At 33.9% G+C, this 22,654-nt stretch overlaps 2 protein-coding genes across 3 annotated transcripts in view; one reads left to right on the top strand and one right to left on the bottom strand.

Annotated features, from left to right (window-relative positions):
• The first annotated feature begins 36 nt into the window (after positions 1-36).
• Osgepl1 (O-sialoglycoprotein endopeptidase like 1) lies at positions 37-19,244 on the top strand. Of its 2 annotated transcripts, XM_046447417.2 has the most exons (9): positions 37-7,599; positions 9,092-9,335; positions 12,065-12,452; positions 13,314-13,518; positions 13,595-13,743; positions 13,852-13,982; positions 14,099-14,170; positions 15,583-15,689; positions 19,018-19,244. In XM_046447417.2, exons 2-8 carry the CDS (start codon positions 9,115-9,117, stop codon positions 15,659-15,661), a joined length of 1,245 nt encoding a protein of 414 aa, XP_046303373.1. In that variant the 5' UTR covers positions 37-7,599; positions 9,092-9,114; the 3' UTR covers positions 15,662-15,689; positions 19,018-19,244. The 2 variants fall into 2 exon arrangements, with proteins under 2 accessions (XP_046303373.1, XP_058436309.1); XM_058580326.1 differs by lacking the exon at positions 37-7,599 and having other exon boundaries at positions 9,202-9,335; positions 12,070-12,452.
• Positions 17,225-22,654, bottom strand: part of Ankar (ankyrin and armadillo repeat containing) — a 76,611-nt gene continuing 71,181 nt past the window's right edge. The window contains exons 19-22 of the mRNA XM_046447416.1: positions 22,295-22,404; positions 20,712-20,908; positions 18,799-18,845; positions 17,225-17,472 (exon numbers count right to left, since the gene is read on the bottom strand). Of these exons, the coding sequence (XP_046303372.1) occupies positions 17,225-17,472; positions 18,799-18,845; positions 20,712-20,908; positions 22,295-22,404 (602 nt within the window). The remainder of the gene's footprint in view (positions 17,473-18,798; positions 18,846-20,711; positions 20,909-22,294; positions 22,405-22,654) is intronic.

The following is a 22,654-nucleotide window of genomic DNA, read 5'->3' as shown; positions in this document are numbered from 1 at the left end:
CTTCAAAGATACTTCAAAGATACATTTTCCCTTTCTCCTTTTAGTGTTTTAAAAATATTTACTCAATAGATATATGAGGGCCCACTCTATTGAAGGTGTTACAGATAATTTGTAAAAAGACAAACCAATTCCCTCCCTGGAGGTGTTTACATTCTAGTCAAAGGACAGATAATGAATAAACAAATACATATTATTTCATGTAATAATAAATCCTATGAAAAAAAAAATTAAGCAGATACAGGCCTGACTCAGAAGAAATTCTTCACTCAGGATCCCGAGGTGATATTTGAACACAAACTTTGCTGATGTGAAGAAACAAGCAGTTGACTTGTGAGGCTGAAGCAAGGAGGATTGTGAGTTAAAAGCCAGCCTTAGCAACTTAGAAAAGCCCTAAGCAACTCATTGAGACCCTGTCTCTAAATAAAATAGAAAAAAGGGCTGGGGATGTTGACTCAGTGGTTGAGTGCCCCTGGGTTCAATCCCTGGTACAAAAAAAGAAAAGAAACAAGCAGTACCAAGATCTGGGGAAAGAAAGATGATTCCCAGGAGGTAATGACAGATATTAAGGGTCTTGGGGCAGAATGGAGACATTGAGGAAGAATAAGACAACCATTGGGACTAGATAGAAATAAGCAAGGAGAAGAAGAATGGTAGCATGTGGGATTTGAGAAGTAGGTAGGGGCCAGATCTCAAAGGACTCTTTAGATCAAACTAATAAGCAGATTTTATTGTAAATATGACTAAGTCATTAGAGTTTTATACAGAAGATTAAATAAATCTAATTTTATATTAAAGATCATTGACTAATGTTGAGAATAAGGGAATAAAAAGCAGGTAGAATAGTTGGAAAGCTACTGCAGACAGGAAGTAGCTCAGACTAAGGAGGCAGCAGATCAGTTATTAAAAAGTAGTCAGATTTGGGATATATTTTGCAAGTATAACTCACCAGACACTGATGTATTGAAAGACATGGATGTGTTGAATGTAGCATTGCAGGAGGTAATTAAAGTGACTCCTAGTTTTGGGCTATAAATATCTAGGTGAATGATTGTGTTAATTATGGAAAATACCCAATTTTATGAATTTATACAGTAATATCTTTTAGTAACCAAAACCTAATAGCATGCAATAGTTGCTACTAACTTCAAGTCAGGAGACATAATGGCAATTTCTAAGTAGACATGAGCTTGGAAATGCTACTAACTTTAGTGTATCTTTCCTGCAGTGATATTTATTATGGACTGCTAATGATGATTTTCTATTTCCCTCATTCCTTCTATATTTATTTATTAGAATTATTCTGTAAGAAAAATTTGTCTCTACTACTTTATTTATTCATTAGTTTACATTATAGACCCATCAGTGTTTTATTCTTTGGGTTATAATCCTTTGTTGTCATTAATTTGTTGCTCATACTGTCCTCTATCTTTGACCATTGGAAATTTTTCCACGTTAGTTCCTATGTCCTTTTGACCTGCTCCTTTTTTTTTTTTTTTTTTTTTAGGCAGGGGGAGATATTGTCTATGGGACTATATCTTTGTAAATTAGCTGTGTACAACTATATATTGAAAAGAGTTAGAAAAATCCTTAGAGACCATGTAATTCAGTTTCGTGCCTTAGCTTGAATCTTCATTAATTACCAGTCCTCTGTTCAGTTCTGTTTTAACAGTAATAGAGGAGGAAATAACTAGGGGGAAAAAAAAACCATAGAGTTGATAAAAACATTGGTGGTTGCTAGTGACTAGATATGGGGGATAGTGCAGAAGGGAGGAAGCTGATCAAAACACAACATGGAGGACCCAAAGGTGATGGAACTTTTTAAATATCTTAACTGGCAGTGGATATGTAAAATACACATGCTAAAATTTCATTGAGCGAAATGCACACATGTGTAGGCACACACAAGTATAAGTAAAACCGGAAGTTTGAATCAAATCTGAATTATTTCACTGTCAATATTCTGGTTATGTTATTGTGCTATAGTTATGCAAGATATTACCATTTGGGGAAACTGGGGTAAAAGATCACTCTGTACTGTTTCTTGCAAGAGCATGTGAATCCATAATTATCTCAATTTTTTATTAAAAATAATTAGCTTGGTAATGGAATTTAGAACTTGTTTTACATTGATCTGAAGTCTAATCCATATTCCACATAACTCTTCATCTATTTAAAGATAACATTGAAACAGCAGCATTGAATAAACATTACCATAGTCCTCACTACCTCACCATTTTCCAAACAATATTGTTTCAAATTTCTCCCACTTTCCTAATAATTGTGCTCTAAATTCAGTAGGCAAAGAGATGTGACATGATTGTACTACCACTTCTTTTGTTCTCAATGCTTTTTTTTCCTTCAGTGCAACCTAATATCACTTGCTATTTTGATAGCCAAATATCATTGATTCACTTTAATAGTCACTAAAATCTCACATCTTCAGCATGTAGTGCTATTAATGAAGGTTTTACCTTCAAATGCTTATTAAGTGGATTTAGTAAACCAGGAAATATAACCAAAAAAAAAAAAAAATGAACCTGGTATTCATGAAGACAACAACCCAGTCAGTCAGTATAAAAGTCTAACAGTATAGAAAAGACTAGTTCACAAAACAGTAACATGGACAGTACCTGGTGTGGGTAATATTAGAGAGGCCTAGGGAAGGGGGAAATAAGAATAGCCTGGTGTCAAAAAGAAAAATTGTGACACTTTGCAGGTTTTTATTTCAGTTCTAATTAAAAATGATTAAGCAAGTAGTTTGTGTGTGTGTTTAAAATTTCTCATTTAGCTAAAAAATGAATTCATAAACATCAAATTCAGAATATCTTGGGTGTATGTGCACATACTGCTTCAACTGCTTTAGGTGACATTTTATCTACCTTAACTGGGTATTGGGCTCACAGAACTTGTTTATCTTATTCTCAGAACTTTTCCATAATCCAAAATATAGTTAGAAAAAGGTTTAATAAAAATATAAGTAAAACAGGAAGTTTGAATCAAACTCCATATCATGATTTGTTATTCAAACCCTTGATAAATCATGATAATGGAAATGATTCACCTATAGCTCTTAAGTTCTGTATAATTTCATACTTAGTAGATAACACCAAGTTTATCATTGTGTCCTTTCACTCTACATAAGTACATGTTTACAAAGATAATCTCAAATATAAGAAGTACAGTAAAGGAACAAACCAAATTCATTAACACTGTAGAATGGGCTTTTTAAATTTATTTTTTTAGTTCATGATAGAACTTTTTATTTTATGCATTTACTTGTATACAGTGCTGAGAATCAAATCCAGTGTCTCACACATGTGAGGCAAGCACTCTACCACTGAGCCACAACCCCAGCCCAGAATGAGCTCTTTTTAAAATACAAAATATGAAAGGATTTTTTTCTGACTTCCCCATTATACAATTATAAATTATTTTTATTTATGATATTATTTGGAAAAATTTCTAGATTTTTCAACTGTTGTATATTTAGGTTGATCATATTATCAAGATAAATATGCATTATTTTTTCATTTTTATCATTTTTTAAATGTGAACTCAAAAGTTAACTGATCTATTGCCTGTTGCGTGATAAAATACAGTGATCGTTTGAAACATTTGTTCTATGAATTCTACTCAAACCATATGCTTCTCTAATAGCATTATCATGACATTTAACAATCAGAGTGTATAGGGAAACAACAAAGAGATTCACCCTCTGTCTTCCCTACTGAAACCACACTTAGACCCTGTACACTAAGATCATCTGAGTATGGAGACTCCTCAAAAATCAAAATTACCATATGATCCAGCAATTTTGAGTATATACAAAAACGTGAAAGCAAAAACTTGGAACAGATATTTGTACACCCATGTTCACAGTGGCATTTTTCACAATAGCCAAAAGGTGGAAGCAACTCAAGTGCCCCACCAACAGATGGTTAAAATGTGGAATATATGCATAATAGAATTTAGCCTTAAAAAAGAAGGAAATTTTTATACAAATTAGAAATGAATAAACCTTGAAGACATTAAGATATGTGAAATAAGCCAGACATGAGGACAAATGTCGTATGATCCCACTTACATGAAGGAGTTAGAGTAATCAAATCCTAAAGACAGTAGAATGGAAGTTGCCAGGGGTTATGGAAGGAGGGGAAAGGGCAGTTTTTGAATGGGTATATAATTACAGTTTCAGAGATGAAAGATTGGAGGATTGCAGAAAAATGTGACTGCATCTAATGCCACTTAACTATACACTTAAAATTATAAATACGTACATCATATAAAAAAGACAATCTGAAAGTTAGATTGTAAAATAAGCATAATGGCTTAGCAAACATAAAAAGCAAAATATATTCCAGAAAGCAGACCTGACAGTATCACCACTAATAAAAAGAAAAATTTTAAAGTATCACCACTAATAGTAAAGAAAATTAGGAGAAAGGCAAACAGTAGCATATTTTCAGCATAATCCAATGAACAAAGGATGTAAGACAAACGACATAATGGTTTACACACGTAATCCCAGCTACTCCGGAGACTGAAGCAGAAAGATTGAAGTCAGCCTGAACAATTTACCATAAAATAAGAACAGGCTGAGGATGTTATTCAGTGATAGAGCACTTGCCTAGCATGTGCAAGGTCCTGGGTTTGATCCCCAGTACCACAAAAAATAAGACAGTTATGTGACTCAGTGGGAAGGATTTGACTAAGGCGTAGAAATATTAGTCACTAAAAGCACCAAACTCATTTCCATTCTGTATTTACCAAGAAATCCTCTGATTATGATTTGGATTTAGCTTTAATTGTAATTTGGTCAACACAAAGATGATGATCAGCAACCGCAACTATTCTAGCTCCCCTTCGCTGCATTTCTCACAACTTAATACATTAGCATCAATGCTTTTTACCCAACAATTTCTTAGCAATCTTTGATGTGTAATTCAGTACCCCAGAGTCCAGTCACTTCCAGACCTGATAAGGCAATTTCAAGCCTATTTAAAGAATCAAGATATTGAAACCAAGTAATCACCATGCTCCTGCCAGGCCACTGGATACATCTGGCAGTTTACTAGGCCTTCTCCAAGCCGCGCCTCTCAGTGTACACTTTCCATTTCTACATCCATAATTCTGTATTGCCTATTATCTGTCTTTTGCCACTAGACTGAAATCCTTAAGGAGGGGAATGGCTTTTATCTCTTTAGTTCTAACAACTAATAAAGTTCTTAGCACAAAGAAAAAAAAAATACGTGATGAAAGATCCAGCCAGATGCAATGAGAGGCTGAACCCAGGAATTTAGTACATATCAATCCTGGGCAACATATCAATCCTGTCTCAAAAAAAAAAAAAAGTCCAACTTAGGAAGACATAATTAGGAAATAAGTATTATAAAATACAATTATTATGATGATTGTTGTGTTATTATTATTATTATTATTATTATTAGCTGGGGTTGTAGCTCAGTGGTAGAACACTTGCCTAGGGATTTAAGGCCTAGGGTTCAATCTCCAAAGTCACCAAAAAAAAAAAAATCAGATATAATTTTTCTCTAAGGATTACAAGTGGTAAATTGGACAAAGTGGGAGTATTTAGATTCAGTTGTAACTCTGAAGTTACAAAGGTGGCATTCTAACGATATGATATCTGCATGAAATTCCAGACAACATACATACTTGCCTTTCCCTCAATAGCCCTCTCCTGGACTGGGAATATAGCTCAGTTGGTAGAGTGCTTGCCTCAAATACATGAGGCCCTGGGTTCAATCCCAAGCACCACAAAAAAAAAAAAAAAAAAAAAAAAAAAAAAGAAAACCTCTCCAGTATAGTAGAAAAAAATGAGGATGTATTCCCTCACTTCCTAAATTTGTGCTCTAGAGTTCTGCTATTCCACATAGTGCAGCATAGAGATTTGATACTGTCAGGAGTGTTTAGACCAGGAATCAGCTAAATGATATGTTAACATACACAAAGGGATAACTCTTGACAGCACAGGAGAGCTCTGGGAGACACCTACTGAATGTAATTTCAATTGTAAGAAAAATAATACCAGCTATGAAAGGTTTCATGTTCAGACTAGATTCCACTATATAACAGAAATAACTTCTATCATATAATCAAACAGGATGACTAATTTTTCTTAATCTTTAGGTCTTAATTCTTCTTTTATCCTTTTATTTGGGAGTGTATGTTAACAATGCACCCTAAAGAAAATATGAGTTTTTCTGGCAATTAAGAAAATTGGATCCAGAGCCATATGGGCTGACTTCTAATCCTAACTTGCAGTTACTAGCTGTGTGGTTTACAAATCATCTAAACCCTGTGGCCCAGTTGCACCTAATTGCACCTAAAATGAAGATAGTAACTACCTTTGGGGGTTGCTGTAAAGATTAAATAAATTAATTTACCACAGTGCTGGGTACATAATAAATGACACTTTACTGATATATTTTCACATAAATGAAAGTTTGGAAAAACGTTAATTTCGAACCAAAAACAATCTCAACAGTATTGTGGTAATTATGCATTTACTTATTTGTATCTACCCCTAGAGTGTTCTCTGTGACTTCTCCACATACTTCACCAATCCTTTATACTCAGCACTCAACACCATGTAAGACACAAATACACACACATACACTGCACTGCACTATAAGGCCCTTATTTACTGAAACCTTAAAGCCTTGCGAGGGGAGAGAAAAAATTCTTGGAATGTATTTATTCAAACAAATGGCAACAAGTTCACGAACTAAGAAAAAAGGATATGAATACATTCCATACTGGAGATTGCTTACACAGTAAGCAGGGACTACATAATGCAATATGAAAAGTATTATTTTAAAATTTTACAACGGCCATTTACTTTAAGATTACAAAAATAAACCAAGATCTTTTTACTCTTAGTGAAGAATTGGGAGTAAGGGTTTAGACTGTCCGACCAGAAGCACGTCCGTTCTCTGGGAACTCGTGGCAAATTCTTGTGGGCATTTCTAGTTTACACCCTTTCTGTGATAAGTACGGTATTAAGTATTTCTGGCCACCACATTCTGGCTTGGTAGTAGTTCCCCTAAAAATGGAATGGCAAATAATCTTCTTCATCCTTTTCTCACAGTGGCAACCAAATTCCAGTCAAAAGCGCACACAAACTTGTTTAGGAATGTAGCGCAATGTTAAACGAATGCAAGTCTGCATTCGGCTTCCTCTGGCTCAGTCACTAGCTATGTGACCTTACAGAAGTCTGGTTACCTACAAATCTGGAAGAAATGCACCAGTGCACAAACGGAGACCGGGGCAAAATCGGACATTCAACTTATCTTGCTAAGAGCGCCAGATTCCATATGAAAAAATTTTTTTTCATATTGTGCTTTATATGTGTAATATGAGTTGTAATGCATTCTGCTGTCATATATAACAAATAAGAATAAAAATTTTAAAAGAAAGAGAGAGCAGTAACGCGGCTTTCTAGGGCTACAGCAACCAGGGCAGGACGAGGGACGCCAACACGGTGCTGATGACATCACTTCCGGGGCGCCAGTCTCCGGTTTGATTGTGCCAGAGAGAGGCAGTCAGCCGGTTTTGCTAGGGAAAGGAGACGAGTGCTAGGTACTGAGGTTCGGGAGGGAGGAGGGTGGAATTGCTAACCTTTCGCCTTTTGCCCCACTATGGTTTCGTGCAACTGGAGAAGAGGTTTCCCCCTTAACTTAGAGCAGCCCCCTACCCTTTTTCTTAGAGCAAGAGATCCCATTGCCATCCTAGTCACCCGGTCACTCAGCAGCGTTCTTGCTCTGAAAGGGAAGTACTTCTCACAATCTGCCCTGCTCGGATTGAGTTACTGCAAATCTATTTCTCTGTCTGGGCCTCATTCCTTGAGCTGCCCTTTGCGACTAGGTCGCTCATCTCTAATCTCTGGATGTTCTCTGTTCAGTTTCGATATTATTCGCTGCCTTTTTAAACCCCTAATTTTGTCCATTCGTGTGATAGGGAAAGGACCTACTTTGCAGTATGAAAATACTAGGGTGCTTTAATGATGGATTATTAATTTGTGGGAGAAAAACGAGTTGAGAAGAAACTTGTAATGATAAACCTGGTGGCAAAAAACGGAGATTTAATTCCTAAGATTGTAATTAAGGATAAAATATGTGTTGGGTTGCACTATTTTAGTTTAGATATGTTTCTTTAGGATGAACTTCATGAAAAGACTTATTTCTAAACTACAAGATTGCGTCTTGATGGGTGTGCATATGTGTGTCTTACATGAACTTTTGTTTTAAAACCAAATGATTAAATTTTATTTTGAGAAATGTTTCCAGGAAATAGGATGCATTTATTTTTATCTGTTCTATTTGCATTTGTTGTTTGATATAAAAAAATAAACATTTTATCTTGGTTTTAACTATGAAAAATAGCAGTTTTTAGAGAAATATCCATGTAATTAATATTAGTTGTTTTGTAAAGAATAACGAATAGATTGGTAAGAATGGCATGAAAACAATATTACAAGTTGAGCATCCTTATCCACTTATCCAAAATGCTTGAGAACAGCAGTGTCTCAGATTTCAGACTTTTTCTTTTTTGTTTTTTCGGGGTGGGGTGATGATTTTGGAATATTAGTATATACATGAGATATCTTGGGAATGGGACCCTAGTCTAAAATGAATTCAAGTATATTTCAAATATACCTTATTTTATACTATTGCTGGAAGTTAATTTTTATATAATATTTTAATGTACCTGTTTTGACTGATATAATTCATGGAGTCAGGTGTGAAATTTTCCACCTCTGTCATCATATCAGTACTCAAAAAATTTCAGTTTTTGGAGTGTTTCAGATTTTTAAATTAGGGATCCTCAACCTGTAATATTACAGAATGTTTTATCTGATTTCTCTTTCCCTCTTGAAAAACCTCATACTCGTTAATACTTTTATTTACATCGACAGGTTGCTGGAACTTTTATAAAATTTTGGTAACTCTTGCAGAGTTTCTTACAGTTCTATAAAAGTATGTATTGAAAAATAAGTCACACATATTATTTTGAGTGGGTTAATTGCTAATGTTAGTTCCAAGTAATGTTTGTTTCTATAATTATTTTCCAGGAATTATCTATATACTAGTAATAATGCTAATATTGAATAAGACAGCACGAGTTTTTTTTAAACCATCCAAAAGGAAAGTTGATGGATTTTTAAGAAGTTTTAATTTTCATCCTGGAATACTATTTCTTCATAAAATAGTATTGGGTATTGAAACAAGCTGTGATGATACAGCAGCTGCGGTGGTAGATGAAACTGGAAATGTGTTGGGAGAAGCAATACATTCCCAAACTGAAGTTCATTTAAAGTAAGTAGACTATATGTTTGTTATCCCTACCTTTTTTGGAAAAGTATAATGAGCTGGGCTTGGCACCTCATGCCTATAAATAAAATATATTTTATTTCAAAATAAAAAATTTTACAAAAGGATTGGAGATTTAACTCTGTGGTAAAGTGCCCCTGGGTTCAATCCCCAATACCTCTTTTTAAAAAGAGGATTAGGGTTCTGGCTCAGTGGTGGAGCATTTGCCTGGCATGTGTGAGGCACTGGGTTTGATTCTCAGTACCACATATAAATAAATGAATAAAATAAAGGTTCATCAACATCTAAAAAAATTTAATTTAAAAAAATGGAACCATTCTTTTGTATTTATTATGTATAAAAGTTAAATTTTAGGAGCCAAGTTCATATTCCTTTGTGTTAAAGCCTATAATAATTACTATAGAAAAACCTCAAACATCTGACCCTGGCTTTTATGACTGTCTACAGTTAAATTTCCAACCTTAGCTAATCCTGTTGCCAAAAAGGAACTAAGCTCTTTACCAGCTCTAGTATTAGTCAATGATTTTCTCTCAACAATGCCTTTTCTTTCTTCAACATGTATGTTTTATGGTCTTAACTCATTACCCGACCTCTACCCCATATTAACCCCTGAAAAAAAAATCCTATTCACATTTATACAACTTATGTTGTTACTTAAATAATGATGCAGTGTTTTATTAAATCTTAAAATAGTGCAAGGTTTATAAACTCAGATGTTTGCAAGGTTATATAAATAAGTGGGCTAGATATAAAGGATAAATTATCTGGAAAAGGTCACTGCTCAGCTCTACCCAGTTGTTGCCAGGCAGGACTATAAGACCTATGTCATTATCAAAATTTTTAAGAGAAAGTAAAAAATCCATATTTTTAATGTAATAGCTCCAGATTTTAAAAAATTATTGGCCCATCAAATTAAAAAAAAAAAAAAAATATTGGCTAATTCAAAACATGTTAAAATATGCCTCCAAGTCATTAATTTAGAACATCTGATTAGTGAAAAGGGCTGGTATTTTGGAATCACAGACTGGTATTGAATCCTAAATTAGGCATTTAGTATTGGCTTTGTGACTTAAGGCAAATTTATTATCCTCTCTGATTCTGTTGAGATTAGAAATAATTTACGTAAAGAGACAGAGTAACCCTTAAATGGTAACATACTATATGAAAGGGACTACATGACAATGAAATACTAAAAATTTCTTCCCTTCGAAAAGCTGAATCTAATCAGAGACATAATGTATAGACTATAAGGAGATCTAGCAGAGCAAGGCAGCATCAAGTGAGTATCAAACAAGTGGTGCAGATGATAACTGTAATTACCACAGTCTTTTCAGTTTCTACTGGGTGTACTAAATTTTTGAATCTTTTTGAACATTTTTCTTTTCTTAAAATAAAACGTATCTTTGAACAATTAAGGAATATAAGAATGTGTTGAAATAAGATAATTTCTTTTTGTATGTATTTTAACTATTAAGTAAATATTAATTGAATATTCTACTGATAATTTGCATTTCTGTGTGTAGAAGTATCAGGTCTTGCAACATCCAATTTTTAAAATTTGTTCTAATTAGTTATACATGACAGTAGAATGCATTTTGACATATTATACACAAATGGAACACAACTTCTCATTCCTCTAACTGTACATGGTGCAGAGTCACACTGGTAGTATAGTCATACATGTATATAGGGTAATAATGTCCATCTCATTCCACTGTCCTTCCCACCCGCAACATCAGATGTTTGAAGATGATTTTCTTTTTAGAGTAGAGGTATGTTTTCAGTCTCTATATTTTATTGTACTGCTTCTCAGATTGTAAAAATCAGTCTTATGCTTGCATAATCATTGCTAGAAAATTTGCTTTCTAATTCTTTACTGTTCGCATTACACTATCCTACATGAACCAAAAATCTTAATTACCAACTCTTGAGAACTGGATTCCCAAACTTTTAGGATTGCAAGCTGTCTGCTATCCTGCTGTAACCTCAAGTGCAGTCTTTTTTAAAAATAAACTCATCTTCACAAAATTTCCATCATGTTTCTCAGTGTTAGTATTTCTTTTCTTCCAGTCCTTCCAGCCAAATATCTGAATCATCTTTGATGACTTGGTCCTCCATACCCTTATGTTAGTTATTAGTTATTATTACAGATTTGAAGGCTTTCCATCCCTTTCTTTCCATTACCACAATCACCCAGTTTAAGATATAATCACTTTACACAAATGATTTTTGTTTTCCTCTTCAGTGCTGGGGATCAAACCCAGGGCTGTGCACATGCTAGGCACATGCTTTACCACTGAGCTATACTCCCAGCCTTTTAATCCAAATACTTTTTTGTGATGATCTCTTTAAAATTCTCTTTATGTTCAAGGAAATTTGTTTTCCTAAAATATAATTTTATCCTGTCCTTCCCTTATTCAAGACTTCTTTAGAATGCTTTCTAAGATTGTTTTGGTGATTTCATTCATTAACAAGCAAATCTATGGGAGTTCTGTGTACCAATTTGGAAAATCAGAAGCATCCCTTCATACTGAATTCATAACATCATGTTTAGTTCTTATCATAGTTGCAGCATTATAGACCACACAATTTGAAAATCCTAATGTTTTCAGTTACATAATGATTAATTTGAAATCATGCATTCAGCTATAACATAATTTTTCATTCTTTATTGTACAATCATAAAATTATAATAAGCTGTTCTTTTGTTTCAGAACAGGTGGGATTATTCCTCCAGTAGCTCAACAACTTCATAGAGAAAACATTCAACGAATAGTACAAGAAGCTCTTTGTGCCAGCGGAATATCTCCAAGTGAACTCTCAGCGATTGCAACTACCATAAAGCCAGGACTTGCTTTAAGCTTAGGAGTAGGCTTATCATTTAGTTTACAGCTGGTAGACCAGCTGAAAAAGCCATTCATCCCCATTCATCATATGGAGGCTCACGCACTTACTATTAGGTTGATCAATAAAGTAGAGTTTCCATTTTTAGTTCTTTTGATTTCTGGAGGTCACTGTCTCTTGGCATTAGTTCGAGGAGTTTCAGATTTTCTGCTTCTTGGAAAGTCTTTGGACATTGCACCAGGTGACATGCTTGACAAGGTAATTATTTAAGAACTAATTTCACTCTCTCTCTTTTTTTTTTTTTTTTTTTGCTGTGATGTGGATTAAACCCAGCACCTCATGCAAGCTAGGTGCTTTATCACAGCTACATCCCCAGCACCCTCCACCCTTTTTTGTTATGATGTCTGTTTCAATTAAATAGCAATAGATATGATACTACCATTTACTTAAGTATTTCTCAATATCTTAAATAGACTGAAAAAATTATGTATAGTAAGAAAAAAAAGTAGTAAATAATTTTGTAATTCTTTCTTACCAGTTCCTAATAAAATGGTTTTACATCCAATACATAAAGGTTCAAATAATTTGCAGCTGAAATTTTATATTTATCCAAATACTATATATGAAAAAAGTGCTTTGTAAACTGTAATATACCACAAAATGCAAAATACATAAAGATTAACCTAAGGACATCAAGATGCACAAATTTCTATGATTAAATTACTGAAACCACAGATTTTTCTTTTCCTTTTTAGAATACTACAAAGTCTACGGCCATGTTAAAAACAAACAAACTGCTGCCAACAGCTGAAATGATAGAAAGAATAGGACAAGTTCTTATTTGAAGTTCATCATTAAGCAGTTGTTGTCAACTTCAAACTCATTTTCTAAACCCAATGTAAGAGCAAAAGTAGCAGGGCAGTGATAGGCCACTACAGATCAGGTTTTCATAAGGAACTGGGTGGTTTGCTTTACTGAACATCAGCTGTAGTCCATATTTGTAGACGTATAGCATATTTTATTCAGCATTTTACATTTTTCAATTCATTTCCTTTGTACCTTTTGGTTTCAAAATATTTAATTTACAACTCATTAAAAATATGTTTTTGTTTTTGATAGGTAGCAAGAAGACTCTCTTTAATCAAACATCCAGAATGCTCCACCATGAGTGGTGGGAAGGCTATAGAACATTTGGCCAAACAAGGAAACAGATTTCATTTTGATATCAATCCACCCATGCAGCGTGCTAAAAATTGTGATTTTTCTTTTTCTGGGCTTCAACATGTTATCGATAAAATAATAATGCAAAAGGAGAAAGAGGAAGGTATATTTCTAATTAGTAAAATTGGACAAATAAATATTTCTCAGTGGAGCCTAAAAATACCTGCTCATTTCTGCAGGAATTGAGAAGGGGCAAATCCTGTCTTCGGCTGCAGACATTGCTGCTGCAGTACAGCATACAACTGCGTGCCACATTGCAAAAAGAACACATCGTGCTATTCTGTTTTGCAAGCAGAGAGACTTGCTATCTCAAAGTAATGCAGTACTAGTAAGTTTTGTCATTTCACCTTATAGTAATGCTGGCATTTCCCCAGGTTTAATAAATGACTTGGTTCATATGTGATAGGAGTTCATTGGGTCTTATCAATTCCTTTAGGTTGTATCTGGAGGTGTTGCAAGTAACTTGTATATACGGAGAGCTCTGGAAATTGTAACAAATGCAACACAATGCACTTTGTTGTGTCCTCCCCCAAGACTATGCACTGATAATGGCATTATGATTGCATGGTAAGCCATAGGATATATGAGCTTCACTCATAAGTATACTAATTAACCATTTCATCATACTAAATCTTCCTTTAAATCTTGAGGCTATTAATTTTATTTTAATGGTTCTTATTTAGGAATGGTATTGAAAGATTACGTGCTGGCTTGGGCATTTTAGACAACATAGAAGGCATCCGCTACGAACCAAAGTATGTGGTATAGTTTATATTATTATTATTATTTTTATTTTTTTGCCGTGCTGAGGATTGAACACAGGGGCTTCTGCATGTGAGGCAAGCACTATACCAACTGAGGTATATCCCTAGCCCTAGTTTATATTATTTATGTAAGGTAAATTATAAAAACCAAAGAATGGTTTTGGCTTTTATATATAAAGTTTTTATTAATATTTTGGTGGTACTTGACAGTTATATCAGTTTTTTTTTTCATGAACCTCATTGAGGTTAACACCTTTTAAGAAGTTTATTTTGCTACAGAATTAAATTAGAAAAATTTTGATAAATCATAGGTGAGTTAGAATTTGGACATGTGTAGAAATGATGCATTTCCTTACTTGGGACCAGAATGGAAACCAGATCCATAATTTGGACTTTTGCAATGTCTAGAAGCTTTCAGGACCAGCTGGTATGCTGGGAAACAAAACAAGCAGAAAGCATTCAGGTGTAGACGGAGTTGTGATTATGTTCTTAACAGGGTAACTGGGAAGCAGCCAAAAGATAACTATTTACTGCAAGCCTATTTCCTCTCCCAAATCAAAGTTCTAGTAATAACACAGTTTTTAAAATTTGCTCTCAAGTTGTGGTCTAAGTTAGATCTAGAATGGTAAAGCATAATTGTGTTTCATAATCTGACAATTATAATTTGAAGACTGTTTCATTCAGTGTTTCAAATATTGTCAGCATTATGGTCCATCACTAGACAGTTATGCTGCATGAACCATAGACTATTAATTCTTATGGTGAACGAACTGAGTTGGATTAGCAGTGTCAGAATCCCTTATGCCAATAAGATATGTTTTGTCCACTGATCTGGTTGTGCCCTATTGTGGCAGTGTTGAGACTGGAGATGATGGCTTTTTCCAGGCCACAGCCTTATCTTGGATTAAAATCTGAAGCTAAAATTATTTATAGAGCAGAAATCAAAAAAGACATAGGAGCTAAGACCTCTCCAGCCAGTAGCAGCAAAGGAAGGTTGAAAAGGGGTAAGACAACTTTTGAAACCTGGGGAATTTAAAATGTAAATAAATGCATGTTTGACTTTATGTGATAAACTATTTTTATCTTTTTAGCTTTGTTAAAAATTATAAGGCATCTTTTGTTATACTTATATTTCATTTGTTTTTAACTTTCTAATTTAGAGTAATGGAGAACAACAGAACTCTTTCAAAAACATCTCAGAATTTAGATTTCTTAGTGAAATGGTCTTCATTATCCTAGCTTAAGATTCTTTTGTATTTGTAAGAAGCATCACCATATATGATGAATTACACATTAAATAGTTCCACTACTTTGCAGAATTCTAAAGCAAATAGTGTGCAAAACTAGCAATGGAACATCAAGAAAGTGTTTGAAATAATATGGTTTATTTGATTATGATGCAGATGTCCTCTTGGAGTAGATATATCAAAAGAAGTTGCAGAAGCTGCCATCAAAGTACCACGACTTAAAATGAAGATTTGATGTTTGCTTTTCAAAAAAGTCTCTACAGGTAGTATTTCAGGATTCAAATTAAGTTCCCAATTTCTTGAGTATCAAATTTTATAAATATATTACTTAATCATCAAGACTTCCTTCTGTTATGTATGCTCTTCTGATAAAATAATAATAATATGTTATAGCCTTAGGAGCGTGGCTTTTTCATTAGCAAGAATCAAAGTAAAACATCTTATGGGGAAAGGTTGCATAGATGTTGACAGGTAGAAAACAAAACCTTGGAAGACATATAGTGATTCTATTGAATCCTGTACCCATATCATACAACCTAGTGCTTTTTCCCTTTTTCTCAGTCAGGATAGCAGAAACTATTTTTGACTTTTACTGAAAATGATCCTGGCTTCTATAATACTTCCATTGATATGAATTCTTATCCTTATCAGTACCTAGTAAATAACACTTTCTTATCATTTAGATTTATTTATCCTTTCTAGCTTAAAACATACCATTTCTGCCCTCTGCATTTCCTATTTTAGTCCATCTACCAGAATGTTTCAACTCACATCAGTTAACATAATTTAGAATTGAATTTGAAATATTTAAGAGGTTTCTTAGTTTTCAATAGTTAAGAACACAGACTTTGGAGTCTAAGAATGCCTGAAATCCATATAGCTTCCATAATCACCATCATTATTGTTAAGGCATGTTATAGAAAATAACTACTCATTAATATATTTTTTGAATGCCTAGTGCAGCCCAGGAAGAGACTGGATTATAGCAAGACCCTTAAACTGTATGGGGGCTGTTGAATGAAGTGGATGGAATAAAGGGGAGGAGGCACATTAAAGAACACAGTGAAGCCCAACTATCTGTAGTTGTAAAATAGAAGTAGCAAATGTATATCAAAACTGCACCTATTCAAAAGTGCTTTTGAGCAAAAGCATTGTTTGGTTCTAAGCCAAAAAGAAATCATCCTTTATATCTGCAAAACAAAGGCATTCTCTATAAATATGGAGAATGGTCAACACTGGTTGCTGTATTTTTTAACCACACTTGTATATCTGATGAGAAATTATATCAGTTTTTACTTTTAAATGAAATATTTTTAAAGTATACATTTTAAAGCATCACATTTGTAATTTATTTTCATTAAATATCTTAAGGTATTAAAATGAGTGTTATCATGAGGGCTGCTTTGAATCAGGCCTCTTTAACTCGGCATACCAATTCAACCGATATCAGTTGATAAATCTTAGGAGATTTATGTACAGGCAGTCTACTGCAGAAATTCTTACCCCATATCTACTGGTAAAGAAAATCTTTGTAATATCAAGAACTTCCATTCAAAAAGATTACCCAGCTGGGGCTAGGGTTATAGCTCAGTGGTAGAGTACTTGCCTAGGACAGGTGAGGCCCTGGGTTTGATCCTCAGCACCACATAAAAACAAATAAACAACAATAAACAAGTACATAAAATAAAGGTTAAATTCTTTAAACAAAAAGGGAAAGATTACTCAGCTATGTATATTTTATCATATTTTTAAAAATTTTAAATTTCTCAGGAATCCTTTCATACTCATTTCTTTTTTATTAGCCTTCTGCATTCTCTGGGTTGGCTTTCTGTTCATGTTTCCCAAGTTGGTTCAAACACGCTATTCTTGGTCTTGATACATTTATGATATCTGATGAAATTGCAGATGAAAAAGAAAAAACATTATGGGAAACAGTGGTCTGTTTTGCTTTTTTGAAGAGTCCCATGAAGTTGGTTATAGGAGGTATTAAAGTCAAAGAATCTTTTGGTTGAATTTTAGGTTTTGCTTTTCTTCGGTGTTCTTTCCCTAAAAAATTAGAAGGCCACAGTTAAATATCTCTTAGGCCTAAGGGCCCTAAGCATAGTCTCATTACTCCACCTCTAAGTAGTTCTATTTCTTTACATAAATTAAACATACTGAGAGAACAGATCATTGGCTTCCAGACTTTTAGATTTCAGAGACCAAAAATTTGTAGGGAACAATATGTGGTTACCAACTTTTTATTATGCTGTGTTGGCACTAATAAAGAAACACTTGCCAACAACTTAAAATATCATCTTGTGAAGGATATTTTAACACCAAAAAAGTATAAAAGGCTTATCTTAAAATAACAGACATCACATTGAATGAAATTAATTTTATCAGAAACTCCCTATGTTGTCCTTATTTTTTCTCACATTACCACAACTGCAAAAACTTCATCAGACCATTACTAGTACAGATGTACAGTTTATTGTTTAGAAACCAGAATTAAAGTGAAGAAAGAGTAAGATTGACTTTATTCTTATGTGTAAATTACTCTTAGGCTAAAGTAAATTACTCTTAGGCTAAAGAAGCTATAAAAAAAAGAGAGAGAAAGATACTTTTCTGTATGGCCATGATACTCAGAAATAGACCTCCACACATATGTAGCTTCCCTCACATACTCCCTGAATAAATGAAGTTCCTCCTCTCTTCATTATCTCTCCCTATTCTCTTCTCTCCTTTTTTTTCTGACTCCAGAAAACTGATCTTCACTTCTGAATGATTCTATTCTTGATAACAACTATAGGACTAGGACATATATTAAGTAATATTGACTTTGGTCCTACATTAAGCAGTCATGAACAAGCATATACATGAAACTACCAAGTAATTTATATTACCTGTTAAATGTCTAATTGAAAGAAGTAATATAAGATCTAGACTCTTATTTCCTCAGACCCAAGCCCTCAACTGTCATCTACCAACTATATACAAAACAAATAGTGTATCAATAGGAAACATGTCTCTGCTCTAAAAATTTATAGACAGATACACTGTACATGAAGTATAACAATGGCAAGATCATTATTTAAACCATACATACATGTTGTTTAAATAATGAATTTTCTTTATGTTTAGCTTGTGGAAAAAAACAGAGAGGAATTTCTGGCAAGAGATATTACGGAAGTCCTTAAAAGAAATGATTAACATGGGCTTATAAATTAAAAAGGTGTTTTAGGTATATAGAATTACAAAAGAGAAGTTTACAGATACCTTTTTTTTTTTTGGTTGTCTCTGCATTTCAGATTTTTAGGGAGGGATGGACAGAATTATAAAATGCCAGGGCTAGAAGGTATCTCAGAAATAAAATAAAAAATAATTAATTACCTTTTTTAAAGACAGGAATTATGGATGGTCCTCCATTCCTCTCCAGACTAAAAAGGGAAAAATTTTAATCAGATAATAAAATAAATGAAGACATTAGTGTAACCCGAAAAACATGAAGAAATATATGAAGATTTATTCCATATATTATGTTCAATGACTAATGGCCTATTTTTCATATATGTTGATTAACATACATAAAATTATGCATATTACCTATAGGTATTTTGTATTCTGTCACTAATTTACACACTTCAAACAACTGAGTCATTTAATCTGCATGAAGTAATGGGAAGAAGAGACACTGCAACTGGATTTTGAAGAAAACAGATCCAAGAAAGGGTTGTATTTTTCCTATTCCACAAAGTTGTTATTTAGGTTAACTGGGGGAATGACTGAAAATACTACTTACACTGTTTATCCTAAATTAAATTAAATTTTTGAATCAATGGAAATGTTTAACATTGTTATTTATAGCAATGAAAATTTAGATATTCTGGTTTATTATATAAAATTAGGCAATAAGTGTTGGATTTTCAGGTTTTTTATTATTTATTTGTTTGTTTGTTTGTTTGGTGCCAGGGAGCGAACCCAGGGGTGTTTAACCACTGAGCCACATTTATAGCCCTTTTTATTTATTTGTTTATTTTACGACAGGACTAAGTTGCTTAGGGCCTTGCTAAATTGATGGGGCTGGCTGTGATCTTGTAATCCTCCTGCCTCAGCCTCCCAAGTTTCTGGGATTACAGTTGTGTAACACCATGCCCAGCAGATGTTCACTTTTTCAAAGAATTAAAATGACTCTGAAGATGTACTCATTTTTCTATATACTTAAAATTGATGTATATAACCATAATACACTATTGAATTCTATTCTCTGTATCACAGAGTTAATACTATATATTGAGTAGTTATATTTCCTGTATGTGAATATGACTACTTGTAGAAAAGACTCAAAATTCAACTACATCTCCAGAAAAGAAAACATACCCATAGTAAAGAGATTCTTTCTCATGCTTTTTCAGAGGCTTAAGTTCATAATGAAACTACAACACTGAGACAGAATTTTCTGAATAAATGCCTGGTAAGCTTTATCATAACTCCAGCTACTGGATCTGATCACTCCATTTCTAACCTGGGAGTTTAAACTAGCTTTGGCCAAGTTCAGAAGATCTGCTTGAAGCTAAGGCCATGGTATTAGTCTTGTGTGGCTCAGAACTCTCAAATCTCTCTCTAGTCTGATCAAAAAATGGCTTTGAGGGCTGGGGTTGTGGCTTAGTAGTAGAGTGCTTGCCTAGCATGCTTGAGGCACTGGGTTCAACCCCAACACCACAAAAAATAAATAAATAAAATAAAGGTATTGTGTCCATCTACAACTAAAAAAAAAAAAATTAAATGGCTTTGATCAGACATGGAGTTGACTAGTGTCCCAAAAACTTATCTAAAATGTAAAATTTCCTGGCTACTCAAGGTCCCTAGGGTCTGGTGATATTCTTATCTGTACCCATGACTCTAATACTAAGCTGGAATTAAAACAGGCTTTGAGCTGCAAGTAGTGACTTGCATCTCTAATTCCAACTGCTTGGGAGGCTGAGGTAGGTAGATCCCTGAGTTTAGGAGTTGCCCAGTTCAGACTGGGCAAAATAGTAAGACTCTGTCAAAAATAAGTAAATAGGGTGAGGGATATAGCTCAGTGGTAAAGGACTTGCCTACCATGCACAAGACCCTGGATTCAATCTCCAGTGCTATTATAAATAACTAAGTAAATAAATCAGGCTTTGGCAATGGACCTTTAGAATGAAGTTTATCCTTCAGCATACAGAGGATATATTCATATGAGGCTATTTCCCTGTGGTTGATAAACTTAATAAAATCTATCAGTTTTACTACTGCAACTTCAAATATAGACACAATACCTTAAAGAAGGAAGTCCCACCATTTGTTTCATTTGAAATTCCTTTAAAAATACTGGGTTAATACTTGCATCTCTGCTGATATTATTTGTTATACGAAGGAACTGATTAGGTTTATTCCTGCATTCATTTAATAGGATGCGAAAAGCATTTGCATTGTAAGTTAAGTAGCCAAGAGCACAGGAGCAAGCTGTGCGAACCTAAATAAATAAGAAACAATTCTTTATTAGCCAAAGGCTGTTCTTAAAATAACTCAGTGCTATAGTTAGCTTTACCTGGGTAACTTTGAGTCCCACTTCAGGATTTTTCAAAACTGCTCAGGTGGTTGTCATCGGAAACCAGGAAAATAGGCTAAAAATGTCCACTCAGGGAAACAGTTTTACATTCACAAGAACAAAGAAGGAAGCACAAGTATTAGGCCACCAAGCTCTAAAAGAAGTAGTTTCCTTACTTTAAATGAAGTAGCCTTTGCCTTGACTCTGAAATAATTAGGTTTTTATATGATAATTAAAATGTATTCTTGGGGAGTTAGTAGGGAATTAAATAGTTGGTAGCATAAAATATTTTATAAATTTTCATAAAATTAATATAAAATGGGCCTATTAGGGGTACCAGAAAGTTGGCATTATTGGTCTTCACATTGGCATCAAGCTGCTCTATATAAATGCCCACATATCTTCTACTCCTTTTTGTTCTGTTTTCAGTGTGTGGTTTTTGGACCAGCATCTTCAGTTGCTAGGAACTTATTAGACATGCAAAGTTTGGGACCCATCTCAGATATATTTGATCAAGAATTTAGGGAGTAGAGCCTAACAGTCTATGGAATTACAGGCCCACAGGTGATTCTAATACACCTAAAAGTTAGAGAAATACTTTAGATCTTAGGGGAAAACAGTAGGCACACGCTCAGAGGCAATCCACTGCTACATCCAGCATGGACTCTTTCACATCTTCTCACCTCTAACCCTGTTTAGCACATAAGGAAATCTCCTTTGGGTTCCATTTTCATTCATTCCAAATCAGAGAAATGTCTTAGATCACAAGGTAACCACTTTTTGTGAGATACTTGATAAACTTTTGGGGGGTGGGTACTGAGGATTGAACTCAACCACTGAGCCATATCCCCAGCCCTATTTTGTATTTTATTTACAGACAGGGTCTCACTGAGTTGCTTAGTACCTTGCCATTGCTGAGGCTGGCTTTGAACTTTTGATCCTCCTGCCTCAGCCTCCTGAGCCGGATGACAGGCATGCGCCACCACACCCGGCTATAAACATTTTAATTACAAATTTGAACAGGTATTTCTTTTTAAATTTTTAATTGTTGTTGTTATATTATACTGTTTGTAATTAAAATCCTATTTAAGTCTTGGAGTTAAAACAAATGTATAATTTTGTGGAGGGTAGATATGACTAATTAGTACTAGAAAGTTCACCTAGTTTTGAGTTAGTAACATGAACTATATTTATTATATAACTGAGGAGAATAAAGTGAGAGGAGCAAATTATTTTATTTTTGCATATTTAGTTTTATAATTAGTTGGGGGGGGTGGTATTTGTTTGTTTGTTTGTTTTGTTTTGTTTTACCTCTTCTCTTCCTGAGTACAAATGGTAGCAGAGTTGATGGATCGTTCCTAATGTAGTAAATGCTTCTGGAATACCAGCTCTAGAATGAGCCAGGCTAGCAATTAAGTTTCCTATAAATTAAACAAGAAAAAAATACTTGTGTCATTTAAATGATCAACTGTGCTTTTGTACATTTGTACATAACATTAAAAAAGTTTGAGTCATAAGACATCTTAAGAAATGGTGAGGGAATGCTCCTGAAGGCCAAAAAATAAAAAAAAAAAAGAAAGAAAGAAATGGTGAGGGAAAGCATGCATATAGTAAATGTGGAATAAATTGACCTAAAATTATGGTTTGATTTTTCTGTCACAAAAAGTAATA

Source organism: Marmota monax, unplaced genomic scaffold (assembly GCF_021218885.2).
Source record: "Marmota monax isolate L192 unplaced genomic scaffold, Marmota_monax_Labrador192_F-V1.1 WCK01_AAM20220418_F8-fsc00007, whole genome shotgun sequence".
NCBI lineage: Eukaryota > Metazoa > Chordata > Mammalia > Rodentia > Sciuridae > Marmota > Marmota monax.
Note: the sequence above shows the minus strand (reverse complement) of the source record. Positions and strands in the feature narration are given on the sequence as shown.